Below are 27,330 nucleotides of genomic sequence, written 5' to 3' on the forward strand. Positions count from 1 at the left end.
CCCCGCCGCCCGGCCAATCCCTCCCGGCGCCCGCGGGGTCCCGTCCGCCCTCCGCGCCCGGGCCTGGCGGGACCCGTACCTGGGGCTACCTGGGAGTGCTGGAGCTGCCTCTGCCGCCGGGAGGGCCGGGGCTGCGGCTGGGGAGGGGGCCGGGGGCCTCTGGGAGGAGGCGGAGGCGGCGGAGGGGGTGGGTGGCTGGGCGGGGAGCCGGGGCGACACTCGGCGCGGCGGGGGGGCCGCGCCCGGCGGAGGCGGACGGGGCTGCGGCGGGAAGGGCAGCGGGGCGGCCTCGGGCTGCGCCCGCCGAGGGAGCGGCCCGCCCGCGTCCCGGTGTCCGCGCTCCGCGTCCCTGCCGGCGAAAGCCAAGACAAAAGGTAATTAGACGCCTCGTAATTTGAGCACAGTGGGTGCAGCGCCGTCCTGAGCGGCAGAGATTTCGGGTGTCAGAATCCTCCCTCCCCCGGGGACAGTGCACCCTGCGGCAGCGCTCTCTCCTCGGGAGCTCCGCTGGAGCCCGCTGGCCGCCGCTCACCTGCAGCCGAGCTCTGCGGCCCCGCCGCGCCGGGCACTGCATTCGCTTCGCAGGCTGGGCGTAGAGGTGTAAATGCTGGGTAAGATCGGTTGCCATATATTTGATTTTCTGCGGAGATTTCTGGGGGAAAGTCGTGGATGGGGCTGGTTGCTTTAATTCCTTTCTAGGAAAAAAACCTCACAAAACCAACACAAAAAAAAGAAAAAAAGAAAACCAAAAAATCCCCACGAAAACCAAACCAAAAAACCCCCCCCGCCCCCCAAACCCCACTGTTTGAAGTTCTGGTAGTGTGTTTTCTTTAGGTGTATCTATTTTACTATGTCTTATTTTTCAAAGCTAAGGGGAAAAAAAAAAAAAGGTGGTATCTTATAGAAGGAAATTCACAGAACCCTTCCATCATAAAAAGGTAGAAAGATGGGCCAGATGAGTTACCTAAGGTTATTTCTGCACCCAAAGATGGAATTGAAGATGTAGCAGAAGTAGCTTTAAATTAGTCAGCTTTCGTGAAATTTCCTGTTAAGAAGTGGCAGCATACTACTTCGTATTTTCAAAAGGGAATCAACATAATTTGTCAGGGAATGCTGGTTTCCAGTGAGGTCTGTGCTGCTATAGAGACGCTCTTACCCCTACCTGAGCTACCCAGTTAAAACATTTGTGTCTACATCAAGTACACCCACGCTTTTGGCCTTCGTTTAGACACAGAACTGTCTCTCAAGTTAACTGGTTGGAGCAAGGCATTTGTTAGTTTTCACCTAAATCAACTGGTTGGATTTAGAACTGTGGGTGCCTAATTTTAACACAGGATGTTAACTACTGCAAAAATGTCCTCATGGGATTCTAGTTGGAGGCAGTCTGGTTTTTTTCCAGTTCCTAGTGTACATAAAAGTGAAGACCAAGCCGGACAAAAAGAGGACAGGATAAATGGCGAGCTCTTAATTCTGATTTCCACCCTATTGCCTTTGCCAGTGCATCAGAAAGGCTCATCCCCTGGTGCCTGACAGAAGGCACACTGCTGGGTGAGTACCTCTTCATGATCTGTCTCCTCCCTTTCTGAAGCAACTGGGGGATTAAGAGGTTGTGAATTGCAGTCATTCTGTTAAATTGGATGTACGGTAGAAATGCTTATGCCTTTATTGTTAACAGATGCTATAGCCATGCTATATCATTTACCATGTAGGGGTGAAAACTATAGAAGTATACAGTTTCAGGCAATTTATTCTTTTTTCAGGTCCTGACAGAGAGTTCGCTAACCTCATGTAGCCAAATGTATATGTTTAGCTAATGCTGACCAGGTTTATATTTAGCTGCTCTGATAAATCCTGCCTTTTCCTATAAGTCTTGCCTAGTATACATAGGGGCAATCCTGGAAAAGCAACATAGACTGCACCTGCAAAACTGTGGTGGTCTGCTAATAGCTGGATCTAAAACAAGCGTTTCTGTAGTTGTGGTGATGAAAGATTGCACCTCCTCATGCACCTAATATAAGTATTGCAGCAGAGGTCTGCAATGGAGGTCACGCCTATTTTATCCACTGTAAGCTTCTTTAGGGGCTGTTCCATGGCACTGGTGTGTCGTGGTTTAACCCAGCTGGCAGCTAAGCACCATGCAGCTGCTTGCTCACCTCCCTCCCCTCCAAACCCAGTGGAATGGGGAGGAGAATCAAAAGTAAGACTTGTAGGTTAAGAACAGTTATTATAATTTGAAACTAAATTATAATAATAATGATAATAAAAAGACAAGTGGCACACAATACAATTACTCATCACCTGCTGACCAATGCCAGAACCTACCCACAAACCCCAATCGGCCCCTTCTGGGTAGCTCCCTCAATTTATATACTGGGCATGATGTTCTATGGTGTGGAATATCCCTTTGGCCAGTTCAGATCACCTGTCCTGCCTATGCTCCTTCACAGCTTTTTGTGCACCTCCTCACTGGCAGAGCATGAGACACAAGGAAGTCCTTGGTTTAGGATAAACATGTCTTAGCAACAATGAAGACGTGAGTGTGTTATCCACATTATTCTCGTACTGAATCCTAAAGATGGCACTGCGCCAGCTACTGAGAAGAAATTAACTCTATTCCAGCCAAAACAGGACACGCTGATGTTTATTCAGAGCAGGTTGGGTTCTTATAATCTGACCTCTCTCTATTTCAATTTATACTAGCCAAAATTACAATCATTCACTGTTTTGGATATCCTTTCCATGTTTTAAAGATATTTTTAATAGGACACCATCAGCAAAAGTTAAAAGGACTTGCAGTAAAATTGGCTTCTCAGTCTAGTCCAGCAACTAAGATTTCTTCCCCATGAAATTTTAATTGCTCATAGACAGTTGGTGCTTTCTGCTTTCTTCATCTGCCCTAGTGGAAAAACAGGTGTTATCTAAAAGACCAAATGAGCCTAAATATAATTTAGAGTAAGTGTGGAAATTATTCAAATATTCCCATGAAGAAGCCTTACAAAGTAGCAGTGTGGAGATCCCTCTTCAGGATATGTGACATCAATGTACAGAGAAATTGATCTTCAAAGTAGGCAGGTTACAAATAATTTAAAATAAAACTAGTATTTTATACTTGTCTTGAAAGCTAAGAGACAGCAAGTGTAGAACTCTTAAGTACAGTCTTGATAGGCTTCTAATGGAAGCGTGTTTTTGCTACCTAGATAAAATTCTGGACTAAATTCAAATTGTAATTTTATATAATAGGGCTTTGTAGCAAACTGGCCTCGGGCTCAAAAAAAGCATAGCTTATGATTGTTATTTCCACTCCAAAATAAATAGCAGCAATTTCATGATGTGGCATATATAAAAAAACCTGTCTATTGACTGCTCTCAGTAGAAAAATACTGAATGAATAAAATTTTAAGATATTAAAGATAATGAGGCCAAGGAGACATTTCCTGTTGACTTCAGTCAGTCCTGTCAATTCTGTATGTTTCCAATTTTCTCATTCATTGTTTCTTTTCTTGTTATGTAAAGGATGTCTTCCAGCTGCACACCTTAACTGAAGATAGGTAAGCCTATGGAAAATGACTAGCTTTACTCTGAGTTAATCACACAAGTGCACACATCCCCCTACGTGTGGTGTTAATTTTTTATTATGGCAACTATAAAAAGATGGAAAGGTGCTACCGTCTGTGTCGGACAGTGATCTGGCACACATGCCTAAAAAAAAAATCTTTCATTCTGTGTATTTTCCCTAGTTAGTTGAAACCAGTTCTGGTTTTAATCATGTTGTATATGCATTGAGTCCTTAATTTTAACAACAGTTACTTTATTGCATTGTATTTTTTGTTTTTAACAGTGACATAATTATCCTGTTACTTTGACTGAAGGAAAACCCTGTCCTCAGCTGAAAACATACCAGTACAGTGTGTGTAAGTCCTTATTGTTTAACTTTCTGTATGTGAACAATATAAAGTTTAGAATATTACTGGTCAACTGGACAGGCTATTCAAAGACTAGAAATTGCTTTATGCTTATCTAAGGTGCAGGTCGAGTCCCCTTTAACGTGACTATGCAATTAATCAGCAAATTTTTGCTATGTCACTTATAGTATTGAACAATATTACACTCTCCACATGTTCAATATAGTTGATACACTGTGTAGCATGTTGGTAATCAAAACAGGTGTTACTAAGCCTGAAAGAAGTCTCACCCAGCCTTATAATTTGTATTAATTATATCTCTCCATTATTATACCTTATATAACCTTTCTTCATTCTTAGCTAATCATGTTTTGTGTTAACAGTTTTACTATTTGTCAGGCCTCTGTACCTATAATTACCCAGATGTTCTGATACAAATCCTAGGAAAACAATGTTTGTTTTGTCTATAAATATCACCATAATTCAATGCCTTTTTCTTGGCAAGCTATACTTAAAAATTGTCCTTTTTGATCCATATGTGGAGATTAGTAATTTCTACTGAAGTTGTTACATTGGCTGTTGTGTGTATTATTATATAATTTAATTTTCTGTAATGTTTTTGTCTCTCTTAAAAAAAAAATTATCACAGATGATGTACATGCCTTGTTAAAGGTCATTCTCCCAACCACAATTGAGACTAGCCTAAGTATTCTTGCATTTTTTCCTATTGCTTGTGAAATGCTAGCTCCCTGTTACTCAGTTTATGTTTATAGTGTATTAGTATCTTTAGGTTCAACCTAGTCTAAGAAAATGTACAACCTATACTATAAATTGACTTTGTAAAACAGACCTACAGCTATTAAACTGTATGCTTTTTTTAAGCTAACTTGATTACCAGAAATACATGTTTTTCACTTACCACAACTATAGCAAAGGTAGCTATGGACAAATTTAACTCCCAATAATTGAATAGATTCTTCTTGTTTAAATACATGTTTAAATGATGTCTTCTGTGTTTGTGAGAGACATGTTATATTTTGAGGAAAAATCTGACTTTTGTACCAGAAAAGAACAAAAAAGCAGAAGTTGGAAGAAAATATTTCCTGAGTTCCAGTGCTACATTCTTTTGTATGATCCATTTGAAGGAGTATAGAGCAAAAGGTAAAGATTCAGATTATTTGCATACCTGCATTTGAATTTTCAGTCTAGCAGTATCTACTACACAATTGTCTGTATGAATAATTTTTGCTCTTAGCATAGATGGAATACAAAAAGACAAGTAAGAGTAAAGGTGGTCTCACTATGTTTGCCATGGACATTGTTCTTATATTTATTTTCCCACTTGATTAAATCCGTACTTAGCTGAAGCAAAATGTATTATTGTGATTTTTAGTGTTTCATTAGAGGGGAAAAAAGTAGCAAGTCTTAGTAACATGAACCCACCAAACTCATTTTGGTTTGAAAGTTAAGCTCCAAGACTGTTAGAAAATACAAGTTCCTTAGTTGCCTGTTGTGGTTTAACCCCAGCCAGCAGCCAAGACCCACACAGCCACTCGCTCACTCCCCCACCTGTGGGATAGGGAGGAGAATCAGAAGGGCAAAAGCTGGAAAACTCGTGAGTTGAGATAAAGAGAGTTTAATAGGGAAAGCAAAAGCTGCACACACAAGCAAAGCAAGGAATTAATTTACCACTTCCAGTGGGGAGACAGGTGTTCAACCATCTCCAGAAAAGCAGGGCCGGACCACAAAACAGCATCACTCCAAGGGTCCTCCCCTTCCTTCTTCTTCCCCCCCCACTTTATATACTGAGCATGATCCCATAGGATCTGGAATATCCCTTTGGTCAATTGGGGTCACCTGTCCTGGCCATGTCTCCTTTCAACCTCCCATGCACTCCCAGCTCCTCACGAACATGGCAGCACAAAAAGGCCTTGGCTCTGTGCAGGGCCTGCTCAGCAATAACAACATCTCTATATTATCAACCCTGTGTTCAGCACAAATCCAAAACACGGCCCCATACCAGTCACTGTAAAGAAAATTAACTCTACCCCAACCAAAACCAGCACACCTATGCATATAAATTTTGTTTTGTTACAAGCTGTTCCTACAGAATCATTGCCTTATTTCTAGGTTTGAGGTCAAAAGGCTAAAAATTGATGTTAAAGGGCAGTAATTCATCTGGCAGTTACTAAGTTCGAAATGTCTGTCCTTGCAAAGTAGTTGTCTTGTAATATATACTATACATACTTTCAAATTGTATTGCTTTCGGTGGCATGCAAGCAGTAAAATCTTATATGGGGCAAACAAAATACTTGCCCAGAAAGGCTTGAAATGAAAATTTTTATTAATTCTTATAAAGTTTTCATAGCTCTTGTCCTGTTGCATCATCAGCCTACATTCAGAATGGCAGACAAAATTTCTTGAATGTTAATGCTTTCTGATCAATGTCTGCTCGCAGCAGAATAGGAATCCAATGCTTCATGTCCTTTTCTGTGAAAGTAATGTATTTCTCAGATCCTCTTCTTTGTGCCTAGTATAAGATTGATTGGCTCTGACATTGTTCTAACTCTTCAGATTAATGGTAGAGGAGCATAATGTAATACTGCTTCATGTCACTGTCAGAAAAATTACTGCAAGCCTTAAGGGTTAGGATTTGTTTGTTATTAATTTTAACAATTCATGGAGGAGGGAGATGTAAATTTCAAAGCAGACAACTTAGGGGGGAAAAAAAGAGTGTGGACACTTGCAAAATTATAGATGGGTAATCTGAATTTCAGGAACTGGGAAGGCCCTAGAAGAACAGCAAAACATTGTAGCACCATAGGCCATAACAGGTCGATGACAGTGTGACAGTCTGTAGGAGCCAGTACAGATTTGTTGGAAAAAAAGTGTGTCAGACCAGTTGAATCTTCTATAACACCTGCTTCTTCCTCTCTACCTGGAAGACCTGTTATCCTGTCATAGATCTCCACCTAGCAAAGCTTTTAATAGTGCCTCTCAGAGGAAGCTGTCACAGGGAAGCCAGGGTGATATAAATCAAACTGCTAGTGAGAGGGTGTAATTTTGTACTTGGCAAGTGGCTCAGATGATCTAGTTTCAAAGCAAAAGGATGGATGTGATGCACCCGTGATGCTTTGTCCTGAGCCCTTACTTACTTTCATTGTGATATAAGACTTTCACAGGAATCGATCAGGCAACACCCACCTGTAAATATATAGAAAGTTAGGTGTAGAATTCAGTGATGTTGATGAGTTGTGCTGGAGACCAGCCTGAGTTGAAGTGTGCACAAGGAACAGAGGGTCCAGAGAGGAGCTCAGCAGGCACGGCCCAGCTGGGGATGGGGTCTGCCCAGCTGTGGTTCTGCTGCAGACACGTGGCAACCTGAACTGGGGCACCACGGACCGAGGACACAGCAGGTGCCCTGCTGGGAACAGTGGACGCTGTGCTCCACCATGTAAATTAGAAATATGATTAATTTTTTTAAACTGGTAAAGTAGTAATGCTTCCACTCCACAGGGCATTTTTTAGGCACGCTTCTCCAATTTTGTGATGTTTGAAGAAATTGTGGACTAACAGGAGAGCTAGTGGGGACACAAGAATGACTGGAGGGCTTGACCTGCGAGGGAGGGTTACGTCGATGATGTGACTGTTGAAGACTGATGTGCGCGGCGAGGAGTTGGGCTGCTCTCAGACCCGGGGCTGTCAGCGGCAGCTGCAGAGGAGGCCGGACGCGGCCCCGTTGGCCCTGGCGGTAGCTCGGAGGAGGAGGTGCGAGCCGGGCGGGCGGAGCGCGGTGTCGCTGCCCTGGCGGGCGGGGCCGCCATTTGAAATGCCGTCCCGTGGTGCCCCGCGGCCGCCGCTGATTGGCCGGGCCGGGCGCCGCGCGGTTCGAAGTGGCGGTCGCGCGCGCGACACGTCCCGCTCCGGCAGCGCCTCGGCTCCCGCTCCCGGCATGGCTTCCTTCGGCTCCCAGGGCGGCGGCGGCACCGCCAAGAAGGAGGAGAAGGGCAAGAACATCCAGGTGGTGGTGCGGTGCAGGTGAGTGCGGCGGGTCCCTTGGGCGAGCGTTGGGGGCCGCCCCGGGGAGGACCCTGGTCGGTCCCTGCGGGACTCGGGCCCGGGGCGTTCGCGGCGCTGCGCCGGGTCCGCCGCGGGACAGAGGCGGCTGTGGCTGTGCCGAGCCGCTGTGCCCGACTGTGGGTCTCTGTCTGCCCGGCGGTACCGCCGAGCCCCCCGGGCGTTGGTGAGGCGGGAGGCGGCCCCGTGTGCCCGCGAGCGATCGGCACTGCCGCACGGTAGCGCTGCTGCGAGCGAGCTCGTACGGCTCGGAAAGGCGAAAAGGTGCAGTTCCCGAATTTGTTCGTTGCACACCCGGTGTAAAGCTGCGTGGGAAGCTTAAGGAGAGCTGGATGAGAGTTAGTTAGTAGGACTGCTGTTCAAGGCGCACAAAAACCCAAGCTGAATTTTTACCTTCCGCAGGAAGCCACTACGCTTTAACAGCTAATGGAATTGTTGCTACTCCACTTCCTTATATCTCTAATACAATTTCATTGGTGCGGACTCTCCAGTCGAAAAAGCTATGGGATGGGGGTCAACCGTTCAAGTAATAATGGCCAATTATCTTTTTGATTATATAAATTTATTTCTTGTATGAAGTGATACATTTCGCATACCATAAAATTAAGTTCTCATTGTAATTTCGAGGTGACTTTAAGGAATTGCTCACTGACAGTAGATCTTAAATAATCTTAAAGCATTGCTTGTTAAAGCTGTAATACTGGTAATGTGTTAAGAATAGGGTTTGAAATACCATTAGAAGTTGGGGTGGTTTTTTGAGCCAGAACTGCAAATGTTAGCTTGCATATTATGTTTTAATGCCTTTTACAATCACGTTCTCGAGCTTGTGAGTTCTACTTTTACAGATGCACAATGAAATAGAAATTTAAAGCAGTTTTGCCTTATTTTTGCAATACGACTAAAACGGTTCTGTAACAAATATTAGATTGGTGGAAGTGTTGATGTGAGTCAAGGCTATTGCAAAAGAATAAATTTATTGAAGCAATTGAGTTTGAAACAGTCAAGAGCAATAATTTTCTTTTTCATCTGGTTAGTCTCTGTTGTTCTGGAATAGCCTCACTAAGTATCAGTGTATTTTTATTTTATGTGACAGTAGCATCAGGGCTGTCCATGATGTAGTGTTCTGCTTTTGTTGCAACTCATAGTCTTAACTCCTATGTCAAGATTTAGTCTCTAACCCCTACAAACTTTCTTGCCCACCCTTGCTCCTGCCCCTTGTAGAGCTTTTCATTTTTTAGTAGCTTCAGTGCCCTTGAGCTAGTAAGTGTTTTTTCCACTTTCGTTTTTCTTCTTCAAGTCAGGTTCTTCTTATCTTATAGATATGTAGGTAGATGCATTTGTGTTTGTTTGTATCCTAATTTGCTCCCAAAAACTGATCTGTCTGAGCATATCAAAAACCTTTTCAAGCAACACGTTTACTGTGCTTTGGTAAAACATGAATTTGGAAACTTAAAATGCATGCATTAGCATTGTTAATATGTGTGATAGTCCTTTGTACCGAAAGGAATGAACGTGTGATCAAACGTCACCCTGGCATACCAGGCTGCTGCTTGTCTAGTGGGATGGTGGCAATGTGGATGTGTGCTTCAACTTCGCTAAATTGTTCCTCATATCACAGTTGTGGGCTATCCTACGTCCTGCATTGTGCTGGTTCACTCTTATATTGTTAAATAGCAGAATATATTCATTATTCAGCCTTCTGTTATTTTAAAAGTCACAAAACTGAAGCTGTAACTTGCTCCTGCTAACAAGATTTTAGCGATCATCTGTTGTCGCCAGTCAATCTTGCACCAAAGTGTCTGGTGGTCTGTTTAGAATCTGACACTTCAACCTCAGTTCTATGTTGAGGAAGAAATATTAACCACAAGGGTCAGGAAACTCAAGATGCCATGTACTTGTGGCTTTTTGGGTTGTTTGTTTTTGTTTTTGTTTTTTTCTTTAATGTAACTTAGCACCTGAAGTGTCTCTGTTAAAATATTTTAAAGGCTAACAAGGTTGTAGATGTTATATTTTCAAGTTAACTGTTCAGGTCATCTCTACAGGTAGCATAGACATTCAGTGCAGTAGTGCTAATAAATGAGTAATAAAATGGGATTTCATGCCATTAGTTTTCAGCCCACAGTCATCTCCATGCTTTTTAGGAGAAATTGTTGCAAATGTCCCTTCAAGGAAAATGGTGTGCATCGGGTTTGAATTAACTTAGTGGTGAAACAAAATGCACACCATAAAGTTCCAAAAATTTTATTGCATCTCTATTAAACCTTTTTACTATGATTGAGTTTTAATTAATGGAGACTTTTCCCCCAAAAATCTGTTTTATCTGTTTTTAATTAAATTCTGTTCAAATGCATCAGCATTATAAATGTTCTGTTTTCTGTTCTGCAATTAGTAGGGTCTGTTGGTATTTCTGGTGCTTCAGAGTCTCATGTCATTGGCATGAGATGTAGGCATCATTGCTTGTGTAAATGAAAAATAAAAAAGAAAATTTTTAAAGTTAGTTTGATTCACTATTGCACTAACTTGCATGTATAAGTGTTTTCCTTTTTTGAATGCTCTTATTTATACAGCTATTTGGGATGTTAAATCTTCTACCCCCCTTGCAGTTGAACAACGTGTTCTAATGCATCTTAGCTAGATGTGCATCTAAATGGCCTTAAAAATGGTTATAGGCCTGTTAAAAATACATACATAACAAACAAAATGCTGTAGTCACTTGAATTGTTCCACAGCGATAGAAGGCAGGGTCTTTAAACTGCCAAAATGTGGCTTTTTTTCCTTAAACAATTATTAAACAAACTAAGTTAACTATGTTCCTTTTACCCAGTTATTCTATTCTAGATCCTTAAACTGAGTGATGTTTCTGCTTCTTCAGTTTGTGTTCTTGTTAGCAATGATATCAATCTGATTTTCTTAACTCCTGTCTTTTTAGGCCTTTTAATGCCTCAGAACTTAAAGCAAGCTCCCATCCTGTTGTAGACTGTGATCAAGCAAGAAAGGAAGTTAGTGTCCGCACTGGAGGAGTGACAGATAAGACATCAAAGAAGACTTACACATTTGATATGGTTGGTAACTGCTTGTTGAGTTGGGAACTTATAGAAACGAGCTAGTACATTTCTCTGATATGGTCTCATTACTGTACAGTGTGATGCTATACATTATTGTATGGATAAATGGGATGTGTTGTCTTTGTGTCCATAGGTTTTTGGACCTCAGGCTAAGCAGATTGATGTATACCGGAGTGTTGTGTGTCCCATTTTGGATGAAGTTATTATGGGCTACAACTGTACAGTGTTTGCGTAAGTAAACCAGTAATGATTATTAGGGAATTTTATTTGAATTTTAGTTTCTTGTTTACATTTTTATTTTTACTCTCACAGTTATGGCCAAACTGGTACTGGTAAGACCTTCACAATGGAAGGGGAGCGGTCACCCAATGAGGAATATACTTGGGAAGAGGTATTATTTCACTCCAGAGATTTCTCTTGTCTGCACTATAGTTCAAATTTAGAAACTGCAGAAAGCTAAAGAAAACTGAGAGCTGGTGTCCTTCAAATCCTGAAGCTGACTTTCCTTGACTGTTTGTAGATTAACAAGTGGTCTCATTCATTCAAGTGAAAAGCAAAACTTTGCATCTTTAATGTATTGCATACAACTCTTGGCAATTTTTATGTGGAAGATCATCTTTGTCCCAAGTATTCTTGCTTATATCCAATCAGGCTGTTTAGCTGAAACTCCACCCCGTAACCCCAAGTGCATTTATAAATTAAATACTTCTTTTTTATTTGTAGGATCCACTAGCAGGCATAATACCCCGTACATTGCATCAAATATTTGAAAAACTCACAGAGAATGGTACTGAATTTTCAGTGAAAGTCTCTCTTTTGGAGATCTATAATGAGGAGCTTTTTGATCTTCTGAATCCTACTCCTGATGCTGGAGAAAGACTGCAGATGTTTGATGACCCTCGAAACAGGGTTAGTGCTTGCAAAATTTGTGATCTTAAGGCTTTCAGGATTGTTGAGAGATGTATAATAAGCATGTATTACTTTCTGACAGCGGGGTGTAATTATTAAAGGCTTGGAAGAAGTAACTGTACACAACAAAAATCAAGTCTACCAAATCCTGGAAAGGGGTGCGGCAAAGAGAACAACTGCAGCTACTTACATGAACCAATATTCCAGGTACAGATCTTCGTCATTTCAGACTTTGTATTTTGTTCTTTATTAAAGAGGATCTTATTGAAGAAGTAAAAGATGATTGAAGCTAGTCCAAACCTGGCATGATCTTTAGATTGTGTATCACAGTGCAGAGTGTCAAATGTGGGTTAGAAAGCCAGAGTTAAAACTTCCTCCTTATGGCATCCAGTGGGATGATTGTAATCGGTGTATGAAGGGATATCGTGGTTTAACCCCAGCCAGTAGCCAAGCACCACACAACTGCTTGCACCTGCAGGATGAGGGAGAGAATTGGAAGGGTCTGGAAAACTCATGGGTTGAAATAGAGACAGTTTAATAGGGAAGGCAAAAGCTGCACACACAAGCAAAGCAAGGTATTAATTCAGTGCTTCCCATGGGCAGGCAGGTGTTCAACCATCTCCAGGAGAGCAGGGCCCCATCACGTGTGATGGTTACTTGGGAACACAAATGCCACCACTCCAGACCTCCACCCCCCCCTTTCTCCTTCTTACCCTCACTTTATACACTGAGCATGATGCCATATGGTCTGGAATATCCCTTTGGTCAGCTGAGGTCACCTGTCCTAGCTGCATCTCCTTCCAATCTCCCGTGCACCCCCAGCCGCCTCACCAGCATGGCAGCAGGAAAAGGCCTTGGCTCCGTGTAAGCCCTGTTTAGCAATAACAAACCCTCCATATGTTCAGCACAAATCAAAAGCCCAGCCCCATACCAGCCACTGTGAAGAAAATTGCCTCTACCCCAGCCAAAACCAGTTCAAAGAGCATTATAAAATCTGAATACTTCTTGTCTTAAAAATGGGCAAGACGTTTCTCCCTGCGTGATTTTTAACATAAGCTTCTCCTCTTGTTTAGAGTTTGCATGCTTTGTTATTAATATATCCCTTGAAAATACACAGTGGCTATTTTGAACAGTAGACCTGGTATTCCACCTAAATCTAGCTCTGATAAAAGTATCACAGCATTCTTAACTGGTCATCTAGAGTACTGAAATTTCTTTCTCAAAGTTGCAAAGTTAACTTTTTCAAAGCCTTCTGTGACTATGAAAACAGAGGACATAAATCTGACAGATAAATCACTGAAATACATTGCATGTACTAGCGTGAAATAAATATTCTCTGCAGTATATACTGTACATTTCAAGAAGGCTGTAGTCCTTTCATGTCTGGAAGATGTTTAGTTAATATACCTGTATTGGAGAGGGGGGTTACCTTTGTTCTAGCTCTTACAGGTGATTGGGTGTTTTGGCCAATCCCATTTACGAAATAAAAGCCTGGTATAAGCATATCAAATATCCTTTCCTTTCCTCATTAGTAGAAAATGGTACATTAGGATTTGTTACAGAAGTTGAAATTTCAAAACACTGATAAGATCTGCTTTTTACAGGTCAACACAAGACACTCATTTCAAACCCTGGCTTCTGAAAACTTGCAAAACTAGATTGTGGAAGTTGGGGATAAGGCTGAGGAGAGGGTTTTGTATGGTAATACAGGCTATTTCATATGATTGCAGGTCATAGTCAGAATCTAGTAGAGACATCTGGGTCGAAAATAGCATTTTTTTTTTATTAAAGGTATACTGAGCATATCTGTCTACTGGTGGAAGGGAACAGGTATTTTTTAACACAGATTAGAATACAGAACTAATTTTGTCTGAAATTACAGACAGTTTAGATAATTCATTCTGCCTGAACTGTTGTTTTATGTATAGTCTAACTGGTGTTAAGTTGACATCTGTGGCTTTCTATGTATGTCAGCTTCCTATTGTAAAAACTTATTAAAGGAATAAACTCAGCCTAAAATCATCTTTACTGTGAGAGTGGTGAAACACTGGAACATGTTGCCCAGAGAAATTGTGGATGCCCCATCCCCAGAAGTGTTCAAGGCTGGGTTGGATGAGGCTTTGAGCAACCTGCTCTAGTGGAAGGTGCCCTTGCCCACGATAGGGGTGTTGGAGCTGATGAAACCATTCAATGATTCTGTGATCCTAAACTGTATTACTATTTTGAATGAAAAATTAATTTAACTTCTAAAATTTTAATATTGGTTTCAGCTACTTGATTATTTTCTTAGCCTGAATAAAGAAAACTATGTTCCTGAAGATCACATTCTATGAAACTGTTATTAGCATATTGACTAAACTGACTTGTAGATTTTTTTTTTTTTTATGAGATGCATGTGAGTTGAGAACACACACGTGTAAACAAAACCAAAGCATTTCTCTTGGTTTTGCTCAAAATAAGATAAAATGTATCTAGAGTGAGTGAGTCAAATGTCATGTGCTTGGTTCATCACTGGTTTTAAATACCATATTCCTACCTACATATACACACAAAAATATACTTGGTAAAATAACTATGTATTGAAAATGTGTAATTTGCAATTGATGGGCTAAATGCATTCCCTAAAAAGAGCACAGATACATAACTTGCAGCAGTGTCACGTAGCAGGTAGATAATTTGACTTTAATGGAACGTCTGAAACTGGTTTCTTTTGCAGCCGCTCCCACTCGGTGTTTTCAATTACCATCCATATGAAAGAAACAACAATAGATGGAGAAGAACTTGTTAAAATTGGAAAGCTAAACTTGGTAAGTATTTGAACTAAGTGGTGTTGATAGCATTCTGAAAGTCATGAACTAGAGTTTGAGGGGAAAAATGATTGTTTTCGTAATGTGATATGAGCTATATTTGTCACTCTGAAGAATGTCGGTCCCATTTGTCATCCCGCTGTCTCTTGAACAACACTTCTGCTGTTTTAGGTGTTCTGCAACACCTTGGGCCAAGCATTCTTCAGGGTGGTTTGAGATAGAAGCATAACCTTATTTTCAGGTTGATCTCGCAGGAAGTGAAAACATCGGTCGATCAGGGGCAGTTGACAAAAGAGCTCGTGAAGCTGGAAATATCAACCAGTCTCTCCTGACACTAGGAAGAGTTATTACTGCTCTGGTAGAAAGAACCCCGCATATTCCATACAGGGAATCTAAACTCACAAGAATCCTTCAAGACTCTCTTGGAGGACGGACAAAAACATCAATAATTGCCACAGTTTCTCCTGCATCTATAAATCTTGAGGTAAATTTTAAGTCTGAAAATCTATTCCTAAAATAAATAATACATTTTGCTAATGATAAAAAATATGAGTTAAATTCCTCAGCTTGACCTAGTCTCACATCTGTTTTTCCCAGGAAACATTAAGTACACTGGAATATGCCCATAGAGCAAAGAACATAATGAACAAGCCTGAAGTCAATCAGAAGCTAACAAGAAAAGCTCTTATTAAGGTACTAGACATACAGCTTAACAAATGAAGTTACAGGTTATGTTTGATTTTGTAGTCTTTGCTGTGCAGGAATTATGAGGGTGTGGAGAAGCTGTAACTAGTAGCAGTGCTTTTCTGAAGTGATTTGAATCATTGAACTGGTGCTTTTAAACTGGAGCTGCTCTACTGGTACAGGATTAGTGACTTTGCAGATACTGAAACTGTGGCCAAGACTGAAGCTGAAAAGAGAGAGTTATTGCTACTGCCTGTGGCTCTGTTTGTGGATTACATGTTTACAAGTTATTGGGAAACCACTAAAGGACACTGTTTTTCTTTCTGGAGGAGTTGTATTAGCAGGGTCATTCCCCAGAAAGTCCATAAATTAAAGAGAACTTGTCAGTAAGTATGAGTGAAGAGCCAATGTAAAGTAGGTCTCTGCTACAAAGGAAGTTGTGATTCCAATTGTGAGCTGCTAGATGCAGCCAAGTATTATTCAAATGGGAGGTTCCAATGCTTTACATATATCCAATAGTATGATTTTAAAGGGTACTGTACTGTACTTAGAACAGAATGAAGTGCTTTGCTCCCATGCTTATGCAAAACTTCTGTAGAGCACTACCTTTGTGAAGTATCTCTTAAGCTAAATATCAAAACCAAATAGAAATTTTCTGGTTTACATGGGATTGTTTCTTTATGCAGGAATACACTGAAGAGATCGAGCGTCTGAAGAGAGACCTTGTTGCTGCACGAGAGAAAAGTGGAGTCTATATTTCTCTTGAAAATTATGAGTATGTCTTCAAAATTTCTGTAAAATGACTAGCAACAAATCTCAGACACTGGTACAGAAATACTTTCAGATCTATTTTCACACCAGAAAGCTGAAGGAAAGTCAGGAAAATTTAACTGACTGGTCAACTTGTTCTTTAGAAATTAATTTTTATACAGGTAAAACCTAATAGGCTTGGACTGGGGAATTGATTTATATGTGGAATAATTACCATAAGCATAGCCAGGATGCAGATTTACACCATGCAGTCTCTCTTTCAGTGGAAGTTCATACAGGAAAGCAAACTTAATATAGTTAACTTCACTTTTAAGAGGGATAGTTTACACGGAAAGCTTACAATGGAAAATTGTTTTAAATTTTTTCTGTATTAAGTGAAAATTACCTTGTTTTCATCTAGAAGTTAGCAATATTTATTTTTTTAAATTACTGAAGTCATAGTGTAAAAACCTGTAGATAGTCTTGAAATTGCCTCTTACTTGACTAATTTGTTTTAATCTTTGCTTTAGAGCCCTTAATGGAAAACTGACTGTTCAGGAAGAACAAATTGCAGAATATATTGAGAAAATTGGTGTTATGGAGGAAGAAGTGAAAAAAGTAAGTGATGTTTTTGAACTGTTGCTTAAATCTGCCAAAAAATGGAAGAAATTAATTCCTCCTCTCAAAAGGAGGAAAAAAGTTTGAGCAAAGAACAGTCAAAAGATTTTTTTACTCTTTTTTTTTATTGTTTTTCTTAAAGTTCCCCTATTAGTCAAGAGTGGAAGCTTCCTAATCCTTGAGTTAGGAAGTTGAAATAGCATATATAAGTTTAAGAGTGCAATATTTATTTTTTACAGCTGTTTTCATGTACGTTACTTTAATTTGCGTTGCTGGATTTTCAGCAAAAAATTTGCTTGTAAAATGGTGTCATCTCAGTTGACAGATACCTGCTTAGGAGCAAAGAATGAGCAGAGAGGGTCATGAGCTCCCATTAACAGATCATATAGAAAATTGAAGCTCCTAGCATAAGAGAAGTGTAGGTATTAATTTGCTGGAATATGTAACTACTCTGTGTAATCAGCTTTACTGACTCTCTTCAGTCTATCTGCTTATATTTGTTCCGTGGGATTTTCCTCCTTGTCCTGTGACAGTGGTTTGCTCTTGTGTTTTGACTAGGGAAGCAAGGGATTATTTCGATGAGAATGGTATTGGGTTGATATTTTCAGTGAATACAAAGACTATACAAACCTCTAGTCTAGGTTTAAGACCTCTAAGTCTTACAGCTGAAATTACATTTTACATCCTGATATTTATTGTTGCATAATTAGAGATGTGAAGTGAGACTGTTGAATTTTTATAAAGTGGTGTTGCCCTATTGTGTTTGTCTTCCTCTTTAGATCACTGAACTATTCACAGTTAGTAAAAATGAACTTCAGCAGTGTAAAACAGATCTGCAAATCAAGGAGAAAGAGCTAGAAGAAACACAGAAAGATCTTCAAGAAACCAAGGTTCATCTGGCTGAAGAAGAATATGTGGTTTCAGTTTTGGAAAACAATGAACAAAAACTTCATGACACAGCAAGCAAGGTTGTCACAGTTCTTGCACCTACTATAAAATGGCTTCCTATGTTTAGGAGTTTCGTGGGCTGTTCAGGGAAATCAGTTGTTGCTAGAGCATGATGCAAGTGAGACAAGCTGAATGTAAGATGGAAAACTAGAATTAGAATGCAAGACTTTCTCCGTGGTAATACTGACAGTTGACTGTTAAACACGCTGGTTAGTCTGGAACTAACTTGCTTTCAGGCCAGTTTGTCATGGGAGTTCCAGTGCTTTGCAGTATCTATTACCATAAGTTGTTTTGCAGAATAAGTAGTTTTCTTTTAGAAACTTATGACTGGTCCTACAAAACAGTAAATAATATTATAACTGAGGAACCTGGTCTAGTGGCAGATGTTCCTGCTCGTGGAGGAGGCTTGGAACTTGGATGAACTTTAAGGTCCCTTCCAAGCCATTCTGTGAACTGGAGCAGAAAAATAGCAAAAAGTTTGAATAATGTTGCCCTGTCACCTCTGTATTTTAGGATATGGCTTTGATCGGTCATAATTATCAAAACAGACTTGATGCAGGGAGACAGACTGTCCTGCTACTTAAACTGCAAAGTGATGAAATTTGTATCTTTAGGCAACATGACAATTTTTTCTGTTTGGATTCCTGTAAGATTGAAAGGGAATGCCTGGTTTTTGCATATGGGTTGTGGAATGTTTGTGTGAGAAAATGGGTAGGGAAATAATATGTGCTGACTACTAAACCAAGACCCTACTATTTTTATGAATTCCAGATTATTTCAGAACTAGTACTGGAAACTGCTTGCTTGACTACTATATTAAAGAATATAGTTATTGTCAGATTGTTCAGAAAAAAAGTTGAAATGGTCAGGAATTTTTCAGTTACTGTTCTGGGATAGATGGTACCTTAATTCCTTAAATACTGAGGATGTAATTTATTAATGCTTTGGCTTCAAAGCCAGAACAAATGATCTCTAGTAAGTAACTTTTTCCCATGTTCTAAGACCATAAATGACATAGCACTAAGATTCAGAACAATTGTAATTTGATAATGTAAGGGGAAATATCTTTCTAGAGAGGGAACTTCTCTAGCTCAGAACTATTATTGATTTTCCTTATATAATATGTGCTTGACTTCTTGTTTAAACACTGACTAAAATAACTTTAAAATTTATAGTTACTTAGTACAGTTGAAGAAACTACAAAAGATGTATCTGGGCTTCATGCGAAACTGGACCGTAAGAAAGCTGTTGAACAGCACAATGCTGTTGTCCAAAATACATTTGCAGTGCAAATGAATGCTTTGTTCAACAAAATACAGGATTCACTTAGTGAAAACAGTTTGAAGCAGCAACAGATGTTGACATCTTACACAAAATTTATAGGTAAGTATAATACCTTTATCAGTAAGATAGGTAAATTTTATAGGTAAGTCTAATACCTGTGTCAGTAGTCATCCTGAATTTTTGCAATAAGTAGTCTCAAAGACTGCTTCCTAAAATGGACCTATTTTAGGAAAGTGGAAGAGGCTTTATTTTAAGCAATGTAATGATTACAGTTGCACCATTAATAATGTATCTGGAATCATCAACAGCCTTCCTGTGCTGTAAGAGACCATAAGGTGATGAGCAATAAAAAAAATTCCTATCTTACAGAGGAACTCTTAAAAAATTAGTAACTTTTCTTGATCTCTTTCATAGGTGACCTCTTGTCTACCAGTTCTTCAACAGCTGATATTCTTGCATCAGTTATGTCAGCAGCTTGTGCCTCTGTTAAAGAATTGGTGTCTACGGAAATTTCTCACGTGTCTGAAAAAATAACACAACATGAGAATCTATCACTGGATTGTAAAGCTGAGCTGCTGAGATTAATTGTTAGTACACTTACATACTCTTATGCTACTTAAATATATGAAACTATTATTGATCAAAAGGGAGTTCTGTAAATATATAGTTTTTCTGATGCTCTTTACTTGTATCTGCTTCAGCACTCGACCACTCTTATATCCCTCCCTGCTTCCTCTCCCATGTTACAACTGCAAGTTGTAATGTAGTATGTAGCAAATACTGTCATAACAGAGTACATGGATATGTATATAGATAGCTTCTTACAAATGTAGATGAAGGAACTGCCATCTTATGTTTTACTTTTTGTTTGTTTGTTTTTTTACTGCTGTTCCTAGGAGGAACATGAAACTGGTTTAGGAAGAGCGTTAAATAGCTTGACACCGGTGGTAGAATTTGTCTTGGGGTTAAACTGCCAGTTTCAGAGTAACATGAAGAAATACTCTGCTGTGGCTGACCAGGTAATGCACATAACTTCTCACTTGTGTTCTTCTACTTTATTTAATTTACAGATAATATGTTCTTTTTTTTTTTTCTGCAATGTGTCAGAGTGTTTCCACTTCTGGTCTGTCCTTTTTGCCTTTATCCTATCCTATGAGTTCTGCCTTTTAACTCTTCCTTTCAGACTTCTTTTTCCGCTTCTGAGTGTGGTATATTTGCTCATTACCTATATTGGCATAACTGCTCACCTAAATGCCTCAGTCGAATGGTAAAACACGGATGCTTAAATCTGTATGTAACAAATATTTGATAATACACATAATATACTCTCCACTGTATTTTAGAAATCTGAAAAAGAAAAATCAACTTAGACAAGTCTTATCACTCCTATTTTTTTTCTGCTGTCGTACCCAACTTTTTCTGTAGTCACTTTGATTCCTGGAGAATGTGATGCTTTATCTTGTTAACCATAAGTGCAAACAACACTGCACTTATTGAAGTCCTTTGCTGCCCTACTCTTTCATTTATTTTTTTCCATTTTGTTAAAAACAGGTCTTTGTTTCTGGTGACCCCTTGTTCTGACTGAAAAACTTTCCTCTTCTGTCAATTACAGCTCATGTGAAATCAGCTCCCCTTGTCTAAAGGCTTTCTATTGGTTTTCAGACTTAGGCAGCAAGTAGTCCATGGCTTACCGGCTCTTTCTGTGCTTTGTCTGCTCTTCTGTTTTGTCTACCTTGCATGCCAGATTTTGTGTTTGGAATAGCCCATACCAAGTTCCAGTCTCAAACTTCAGATTGCTCCAAGTGTTATTTTCTGCCTTTTATGAACAATACCTTATTAATGCCTTTTGACAATTTGCTTGGAGTAGAGTTTGTTTCTGTATCAATTATGCTAGGGAAAAGTATCCATTTCTTAAGTAAAGGCAAATATCTAACTGTAATTTTTTTTTTTTCCAAGATGGAGGCCCATAAATGGGAAATGGATACCTTCTTTGGAGATCTTTCTCTCACTCTGAAAAAAATATGCGAAGAAGTGGACAGTGGTTTTGCTGAGCTTCAGCATAATTGTGATGATTTAAAAGAAGAAGTGGAAATGACGAGATTGGCACATGCAAAGGTATCCTTAGAGAAAGAATTCCTAACACCAAGTGTGATTGCTTGCTTTGATTTAAACTCTTTGTAGTAGTAAATCATTATACTTATATAAGGACAATAACTTGATCTTTTCTGACAGAAACTTATTCTTTTCAGGTTTTGTTAGGCTGCTTTAAGTCGTTTATGTAGGAAGGTAACAAAAAAGACTTCCCCCTCCTGTGGGCCTGTTTAGTATATGTGTTTACATATATCTCCAAAAGCAAAATGTCTTTATCTTGGCTACACAAAAATTGTACCTTCTGCTTTAGAACTGCAAAACTTTTATCTGCTGCACTTTAATACAGGTATTCAAGTACCCTTTAAGAATGTTAAAAAGTGCAGAATAACAGTAAAATTTGTGGTATTTTTCTTAACAGAAAACAGCTGAATTCATGTCCTCACTGCAAAGCCAGCTTGACATGTTTGCTCAGGAGACTCAGAAGAACTTAACTAATGTACTCATGAAAAATGGAAGCTTGAAGACCACCATCACTGCTATGCAAGAAAATGTTCACTTGTAAGGAGATGATTATTTTTGCTGTACACTGATGCAGGATAAAACTATACATGAAGAGAACTTCAAAATTAGATGCTCCTCGTATTTATGTTCTTATAAAGTCTTTTGAACGAGGTCTGTATGTTACAGCTGAGTTCTGCCACAGAGTGTAGATCGTAGTTTTCTCTGGGATCATCTTTCCCCAGAGTAAACTAGCTCTACAATGCTTTTCCTCAAACTTCTCTCCTGAGCATGTTGCAGATAAGAGACTGTCATTTTAGGAGCAATATTCTGATGAATGTCCCTCAGTGTCTGGACTTCAGAACATCATATCATAAAGTCTTGAAGTATAATGTATCTATTGCAGCATGCTTCATTCAACTGTAGACTGAACAACGAAGGTGTTGCCAGTTGCTGTTTTTAGCTTGTGGTTGGGGTTTTTTGGTTCTAGTTTGGGGGTTTTGTTTGGTTTTTAACAAATCTACTCATCCTACTGCAATTTATATATTTACTAAAAGAGCAACAAGGTTATAATTAACTGCTTTGCTAAAATTGTACTGTTTTGCTGGTTCCAGTCTCAAATATTTCTAAATGTAGATTGTGATTAAAATCTACCTTTCAAAATTTCTGAACTCTTACAAATATGTTGTTGCAGGAAAACTACAGACCTAGTTAGCAGTGCAAATTCCAATCACAGCAAATGTACTACATCTCTGGATAATTTCTCTCAAGAGCTCAGGGGCATAAATGCTGAAAGTAAGATGATGCTGGAAGAATCCAGTGACCACTGTCAACATCTCCTCAGCAATCTCAAGGATGTGTCTCAGGACACCAGAACCTGGTGTGAATTTACAACTGCTCAGGTGGTCAACTTTACTGATCAGCACCTATCATCCTTCAATGATGAGAAACAGCAGTTTCAATGTTTACAAAAGGTACTTATAGTAATTTGTAATCTAATGCAACATTATGAGACAAACTTTTACTGTAGAATTTGCAGGGAGGAAAGAAATTCTCAGTTACAGTCAGAAGAAAATTGTGGCTTTATTACAGCAGACTCATGTTACTGAGCTTAGATGCAATGAGAGGAAATAAAAAGCTTAAGTTAATAGGAAGACTTTGGACTAAAAGTGCAAATAACCTCAAAAATGGTGTTATGATTAATGCCATGCAGTTAACTTGCATTTTCATCATCTTGATAGTATATATCTCTAATTCTAAAGCTTTATCTACAAGTAACATCTCTGGGAGATCTGCACAGGCTATATTCTGGAGGATGTAAATGACTCTTAGTCAGATTGAATTAACATGGGAGAAAGTATTCCTTTTTGGTATCTGCAAGTTCTGGCTTCTTATCTGAGAATTTCTCTCTCAGGTTTTTCGTTTTATTGATTTCCATCACAAACTTCACTTCCCACTCTTCTTCTTTTATTGTTGTAATAGGGAATGAAATAGGCAAATCCAGCATTTTGCTTTCTTTCAGAAAGAAAAGCTTAACTGGAAACTCTTTGTACAGAGTCACACAGAATATTCTGAGTTGGAAGGGACCCACAAGGATCACTGAGTCCTTAACTCTTAACTGTTAAAAACATTTGCAGTCTCAAGACATCTCTCTATCTGTTGTACCTGCTGAACACTTCAGAAGTTTTATTTCAATGAGAATGGCTAAAAATGCATATTTTCCCCTTCCTCCTACAAATGCATAAAGCTTCTAGAGCTTGTAGGATGTTCACTTCCAATTGAATATTGTAATCCTTCAGGGTTGTGCATAGGAGCATGAGGAGTCTGATCAGAATTAGATGGCATCATCTTTATGAGTAGCTTTTTAAAATGATCATACTTTCTAAGAAACTGACTCTCTTGTGAAGATAGTTCTCAAAATGAGAGTGTAAAACTGGCACTGAAACTTCTCAATTTGACATCTCAGTTGTTTCGTTTCAGATCATGTCACTAATCATGCACTGCGTCTTAGAAGAGAGGCCATAATCTTACCTTTCCTGTTAACTTGATGTTTTTAGCTGGATTGTTTGTTTGTTTCATTTTCAGAAAAGTGAAGAACACTGTGATAAAACAACAGCTGAAATTGCTGACTGCAGTAGTAGACAAGTGGCTGCTGAGGGGAAGGTACTCAGTGGCTTTCTTGATCAGATAAAGGTGGATAAAGAGATACTTCTGGAGCAGAAGCTGGCACTTAGCAACAAAGTACAGCATGGACTAACTCAGGTTAATGGCTTCCTGCAAGAGGATCTGAAAGTGGATATTCCAACAGGTATTTAAAGTAGGTCAGGGACAGAAGGTCTTACCGAAAGCAATTTGAGTTCCAGAATTCGTAAGTGAATCTCAATGGGGCCATAATATAGCTGGCAGCCTTACACCTTTTCTTAACATGTGTGCAAAGAATGGTGACTGAACAAAGCATGATTTCTGTATTGAGTTAATGTAAAATTGAGGATCTGAAATTAAAGCATTTAGTAGTGTACACTGATGAAAGGCAATCTTCATTAAAGGGACAACTCCACAGAGAAGAGACTACTTCTATCCAGTCACACTCATGAGAACAGAGCCACGGGAACTTCTACTGGAGCAATTAAGGCAAAAGCAATCTAAGCTTGATGCTATGCTAAGCAGCATGACAGAGGAGATGGAGGATAGTGCAGGTCAGGTATGTATATGAACAGCAAATGAGACTCTTGAATGAAGATTTCACATCTTTGATGTTTTTAATGCCATTGTGGAGAGTTGACTAGAATCCCAGAGCTGTTGCAGATTTTGTTTTACAGTGTACTTGGAGACAAGTATGCTGAGCTTTTGATAAAAACATTCTCTTACTGAAAAATAAGCAATAATATTAATAATTTACTTTTATTTCTGTTTTTCAAAAATGGAAGTTCTATGTCTTTTATAGATCTGATCATGCTTAGTTTATTCACTGAAGAAATTCGGACATTAAATACACTTTTCTGAAAAATTTCTGTTTTAGGACCTGTTGGAAGAGGAGGGAGGGTTGCAAGAATCCAGTGAAAGCCTTGCTAGCGACAAATGCTTAGTGGATACAAACGTATACTGCCACACAAATGGTGGCATTCCTTTTTTCCAGGTAAAGTCCACAGATATTCAAAACAGCTGTGTATTTAAGAGTGAAGAAAATTAATTTTCCATAATAATGCTGTAGTTTCAAGTCACTTCTTGTAATTTAGTGTAGTCTCATAGCTTCTTTAAATCCTGTAGAATACACTTTGCTAAACTTGAGCTAAAGTCACAGCAGATTCTGATGACAGTTTGATACTGGATAAAATAATGCAGATTTCTGACAAGCTGGACAGAGAGTTGAAAATTCGTCAAATAGTCCTGCATGAAAAAAATTGTCATAACTTGCTAAACAAACATATTGTATTAATGGAAAAGTTGAAAGTTTGTGGAGGGGTTTTTTATTTTTTTTTTTTATTTATTTTTTAACTTGCTTCTGACCCTTTTGCTCTACTAATGTATCAGCATAAACTCGTTGGTATATTTGTCTAGGGGTTGGCTTGCTGGGGTAGTATGTTTTCCTGTTGTGGATCCTTTAAAAGCAGCTGCTGAGCTTCTGTGTGTCTGCAGTAAATCTCTTCAGTAAATGCAATATATCAGGAACCTTTTTCAGGAGTTCTACCAACTTTTTTTTCTCAGAACCCTATGTACTGTACTGTACATGAGCAAGAAGTCTTTTCTTTGTATTCCTCTTAACATTGGGTATTCTCTTTAAATCCCAGCAGAGAAGTCGTCGCAAAAAGGGTAAAGAGAACAAATCTGCAGCTACAGTGGAGAACAAAATGGAGGACACGACAGAAGAGTTTCTTCATGAATCCAAGCATCCCTTAAGATTGCTGAACTAAGATATATCTATTGCAAATTCCTGTTTTTAAAAATTTCTATCTCATTGAATTACTGAGCCATAATGTTTTTGGTTATTCTTGGTCTCTATTGTGATGCAAAGTTGAATCAAAAGATTGGCCTGCTAGATGTCATGCCTTTGTCCCATTTTTATATGCTATGCTCATAACTTGCAATGTATTAAGGAAAAAACCCCTGCACATTGTGGTGCTGTTATGTTAAATATATTTCTGTGTGCTTAAGTAAGATATCATTTTCTGTTTCTCAGTAGATTTAAAACACCAGAAAGGGATGTTGAAATATGCTTTGTCAGCGTTATCAACTACCATTTTATATATGAATCAACTGTAAAAAAGTGTTCTGGTTTTGTACCTGCTTTTTAATCCAGTCGCTCTCTTTGATACTTCAAATAAATTTTGATATACGGAAAACAAACATATAAACACCTCAGTGAAACAAACTTACCTGACTTTTTTATATTACCATAAGAATAAGATAATACACTTAATTTAGCTAAAACATTAGCAAGTCTCTCTTAAATCTTATGCTGTCAGAAAAGGATAGTTCTCTCCCTTGTTTCATAATAGACAATAACTTTATTTCAGTGTCTCTTCACTCTGTGAAAGCTGAGTTGTGGGGGTTTTGTTTGTTTGTTTGAACCCTACTGTTCTTATCTTTCTTTTAACCTGCAGCTGTGAGGTGTTGGCTGGGGTACAATGTCAACCAGAGCTTGTGTATCATAGACTGGCAGCATTTCTTTTGAGATCTAGATACTGAATGTTAAAACATGAAAACTTGGTTACAAATGCAGCTTCTATGTTGTATAATAACAGGGTATTTCCACTAATTGACAGTAGCAGTTGGACCAGCTGCTCTTTTCATGCTCCTTACATGGAAATTTGAAGAAAACTTCAAGCTACAAAGAAGTAGATGAATAGGATTATGATAGGAATAGGGGATGCTGGATGGCAACTGTTATTTACATTGAAGCACTATTCTTAGGTAATGGTCCAAACATGATTTAAGAGATTGTTCACTTTTCTATATCCAGCTTGCAGGCTTAAGTTTCTTCAACTAGGTGGTCCATGTATTTATTTGTCTGTAAGCAGGTATACCCTGGACACCATTTGGACAGCACACTGCAGTCCTCGTGCTAGAGAGAGAGAGAGAGATGATTTCAAGTATATCCTTCTACTGATTCTCTGAACTCTAGCATGAGAGAGGCCATTAATCACTTGTGTTTGCCTGAAACACCTATCTTGCCTCTTATTTATCCTCTCTTTTGCTGCTGTGGGCAAAGCTAATTGCTTTCTGACAGCCTAATAGGAGGAAAACCATTAATTCCCTTTCAAATGTATAAGAAACACAAATACGGTTTTGTTTTGGGGTTTTGGGTTTAATTGGGGTGGGAGTGTTATATTATCTTAGTACTCGGAGAACAAATTCTCTTGCTCTTGAAACACTGGAGGCTGGGGGGTTTTCTCTTTCAGAGCATGCTTGGTGTATTGTGAAATTCTAGCACCAAAAATTTCATGGGCTTAATTCTCTGGGGCCTAGGATACATTTTCTTACACCGTGGGCCTGTTAACACTGACTAGATATTAGCACAATCTTCCATGATGGTTCAAGAAATCATTTATTAACTAAAATTGAGCCTGAAGGGTTGCTCCTATGGCTGTATGGAATGGTCTAAACCAGAGGGGAGAGGCTCGTGCAAGCCTTTCACCCTACTACATTTTCCCTGTAGAGTTCACAGGATTGGTGTGAACCAACTGGAATAGCCAGTAC

The 27,330-nt window shown here is 39.2% G+C and overlaps 2 protein-coding genes across 17 annotated transcripts in view; one reads left to right on the forward strand and one right to left on the reverse strand.

Annotated features, from left to right (window-relative positions):
- Nucleotides 1-342, reverse strand: part of IDE (insulin degrading enzyme) — a 58,782-nt gene extending 58,440 nt beyond the window's left edge. The window contains exon 1 of one of the 3 annotated variants that reach the window (XM_051800546.1): nucleotides 90-342. The gene's annotated coding sequence lies outside the window, so the exon portion shown is untranslated. Of the gene's footprint in view, nucleotides 1-79 lie in introns of all 3 variants that reach the window. The other 2 variants (XM_051800544.1, XM_051800545.1) reach the window with 2 other exon arrangements.
- KIF11 (kinesin family member 11) lies at nucleotides 242-25,985 on the forward strand. 14 transcript variants are annotated; one of them, XM_051800531.1, is made up of 27 exons: nucleotides 274-374; nucleotides 1,499-1,548; nucleotides 3,514-3,548; nucleotides 3,839-3,911; nucleotides 4,968-5,063; nucleotides 7,419-7,940; nucleotides 10,909-11,041; nucleotides 11,178-11,275; nucleotides 11,357-11,435; nucleotides 11,768-11,953; nucleotides 12,036-12,160; nucleotides 14,670-14,760; nucleotides 15,002-15,244; nucleotides 15,358-15,453; nucleotides 16,131-16,219; nucleotides 16,725-16,812; nucleotides 17,592-17,780; nucleotides 18,936-19,143; nucleotides 19,459-19,631; nucleotides 19,941-20,063; nucleotides 21,001-21,159; nucleotides 21,554-21,693; nucleotides 22,328-22,607; nucleotides 23,719-23,941; nucleotides 24,180-24,334; nucleotides 24,653-24,769; nucleotides 25,422-25,985. In XM_051800531.1, exons 6-27 carry the CDS (start codon nucleotides 7,732-7,734, stop codon nucleotides 25,542-25,544), a joined length of 3,327 nt encoding a protein of 1,108 aa, XP_051656491.1. In that variant the 5' UTR covers nucleotides 274-374; nucleotides 1,499-1,548; nucleotides 3,514-3,548; nucleotides 3,839-3,911; nucleotides 4,968-5,063; nucleotides 7,419-7,731; the 3' UTR covers nucleotides 25,545-25,985. The 14 variants fall into 14 exon arrangements, with proteins under 14 accessions (XP_051656486.1, XP_051656491.1, XP_051656490.1 ...); XM_051800526.1 differs by having other exon boundaries at nucleotides 242-374; nucleotides 1,400-3,548; XM_051800530.1 differs by having other exon boundaries at nucleotides 275-374; nucleotides 1,499-3,548.
- Nucleotides 25,986-27,330: the final 1,345 nt, after the last annotated feature.

This window comes from Manacus candei, unplaced genomic scaffold (assembly GCF_025592945.1).
Source record: "Manacus candei isolate 608988 ecotype Guabito, Panama unplaced genomic scaffold, ASM2559294v1 h1tg000050l, whole genome shotgun sequence".
In the NCBI taxonomy this organism is placed as follows: domain Eukaryota; kingdom Metazoa; phylum Chordata; class Aves; order Passeriformes; family Pipridae; genus Manacus; species Manacus candei.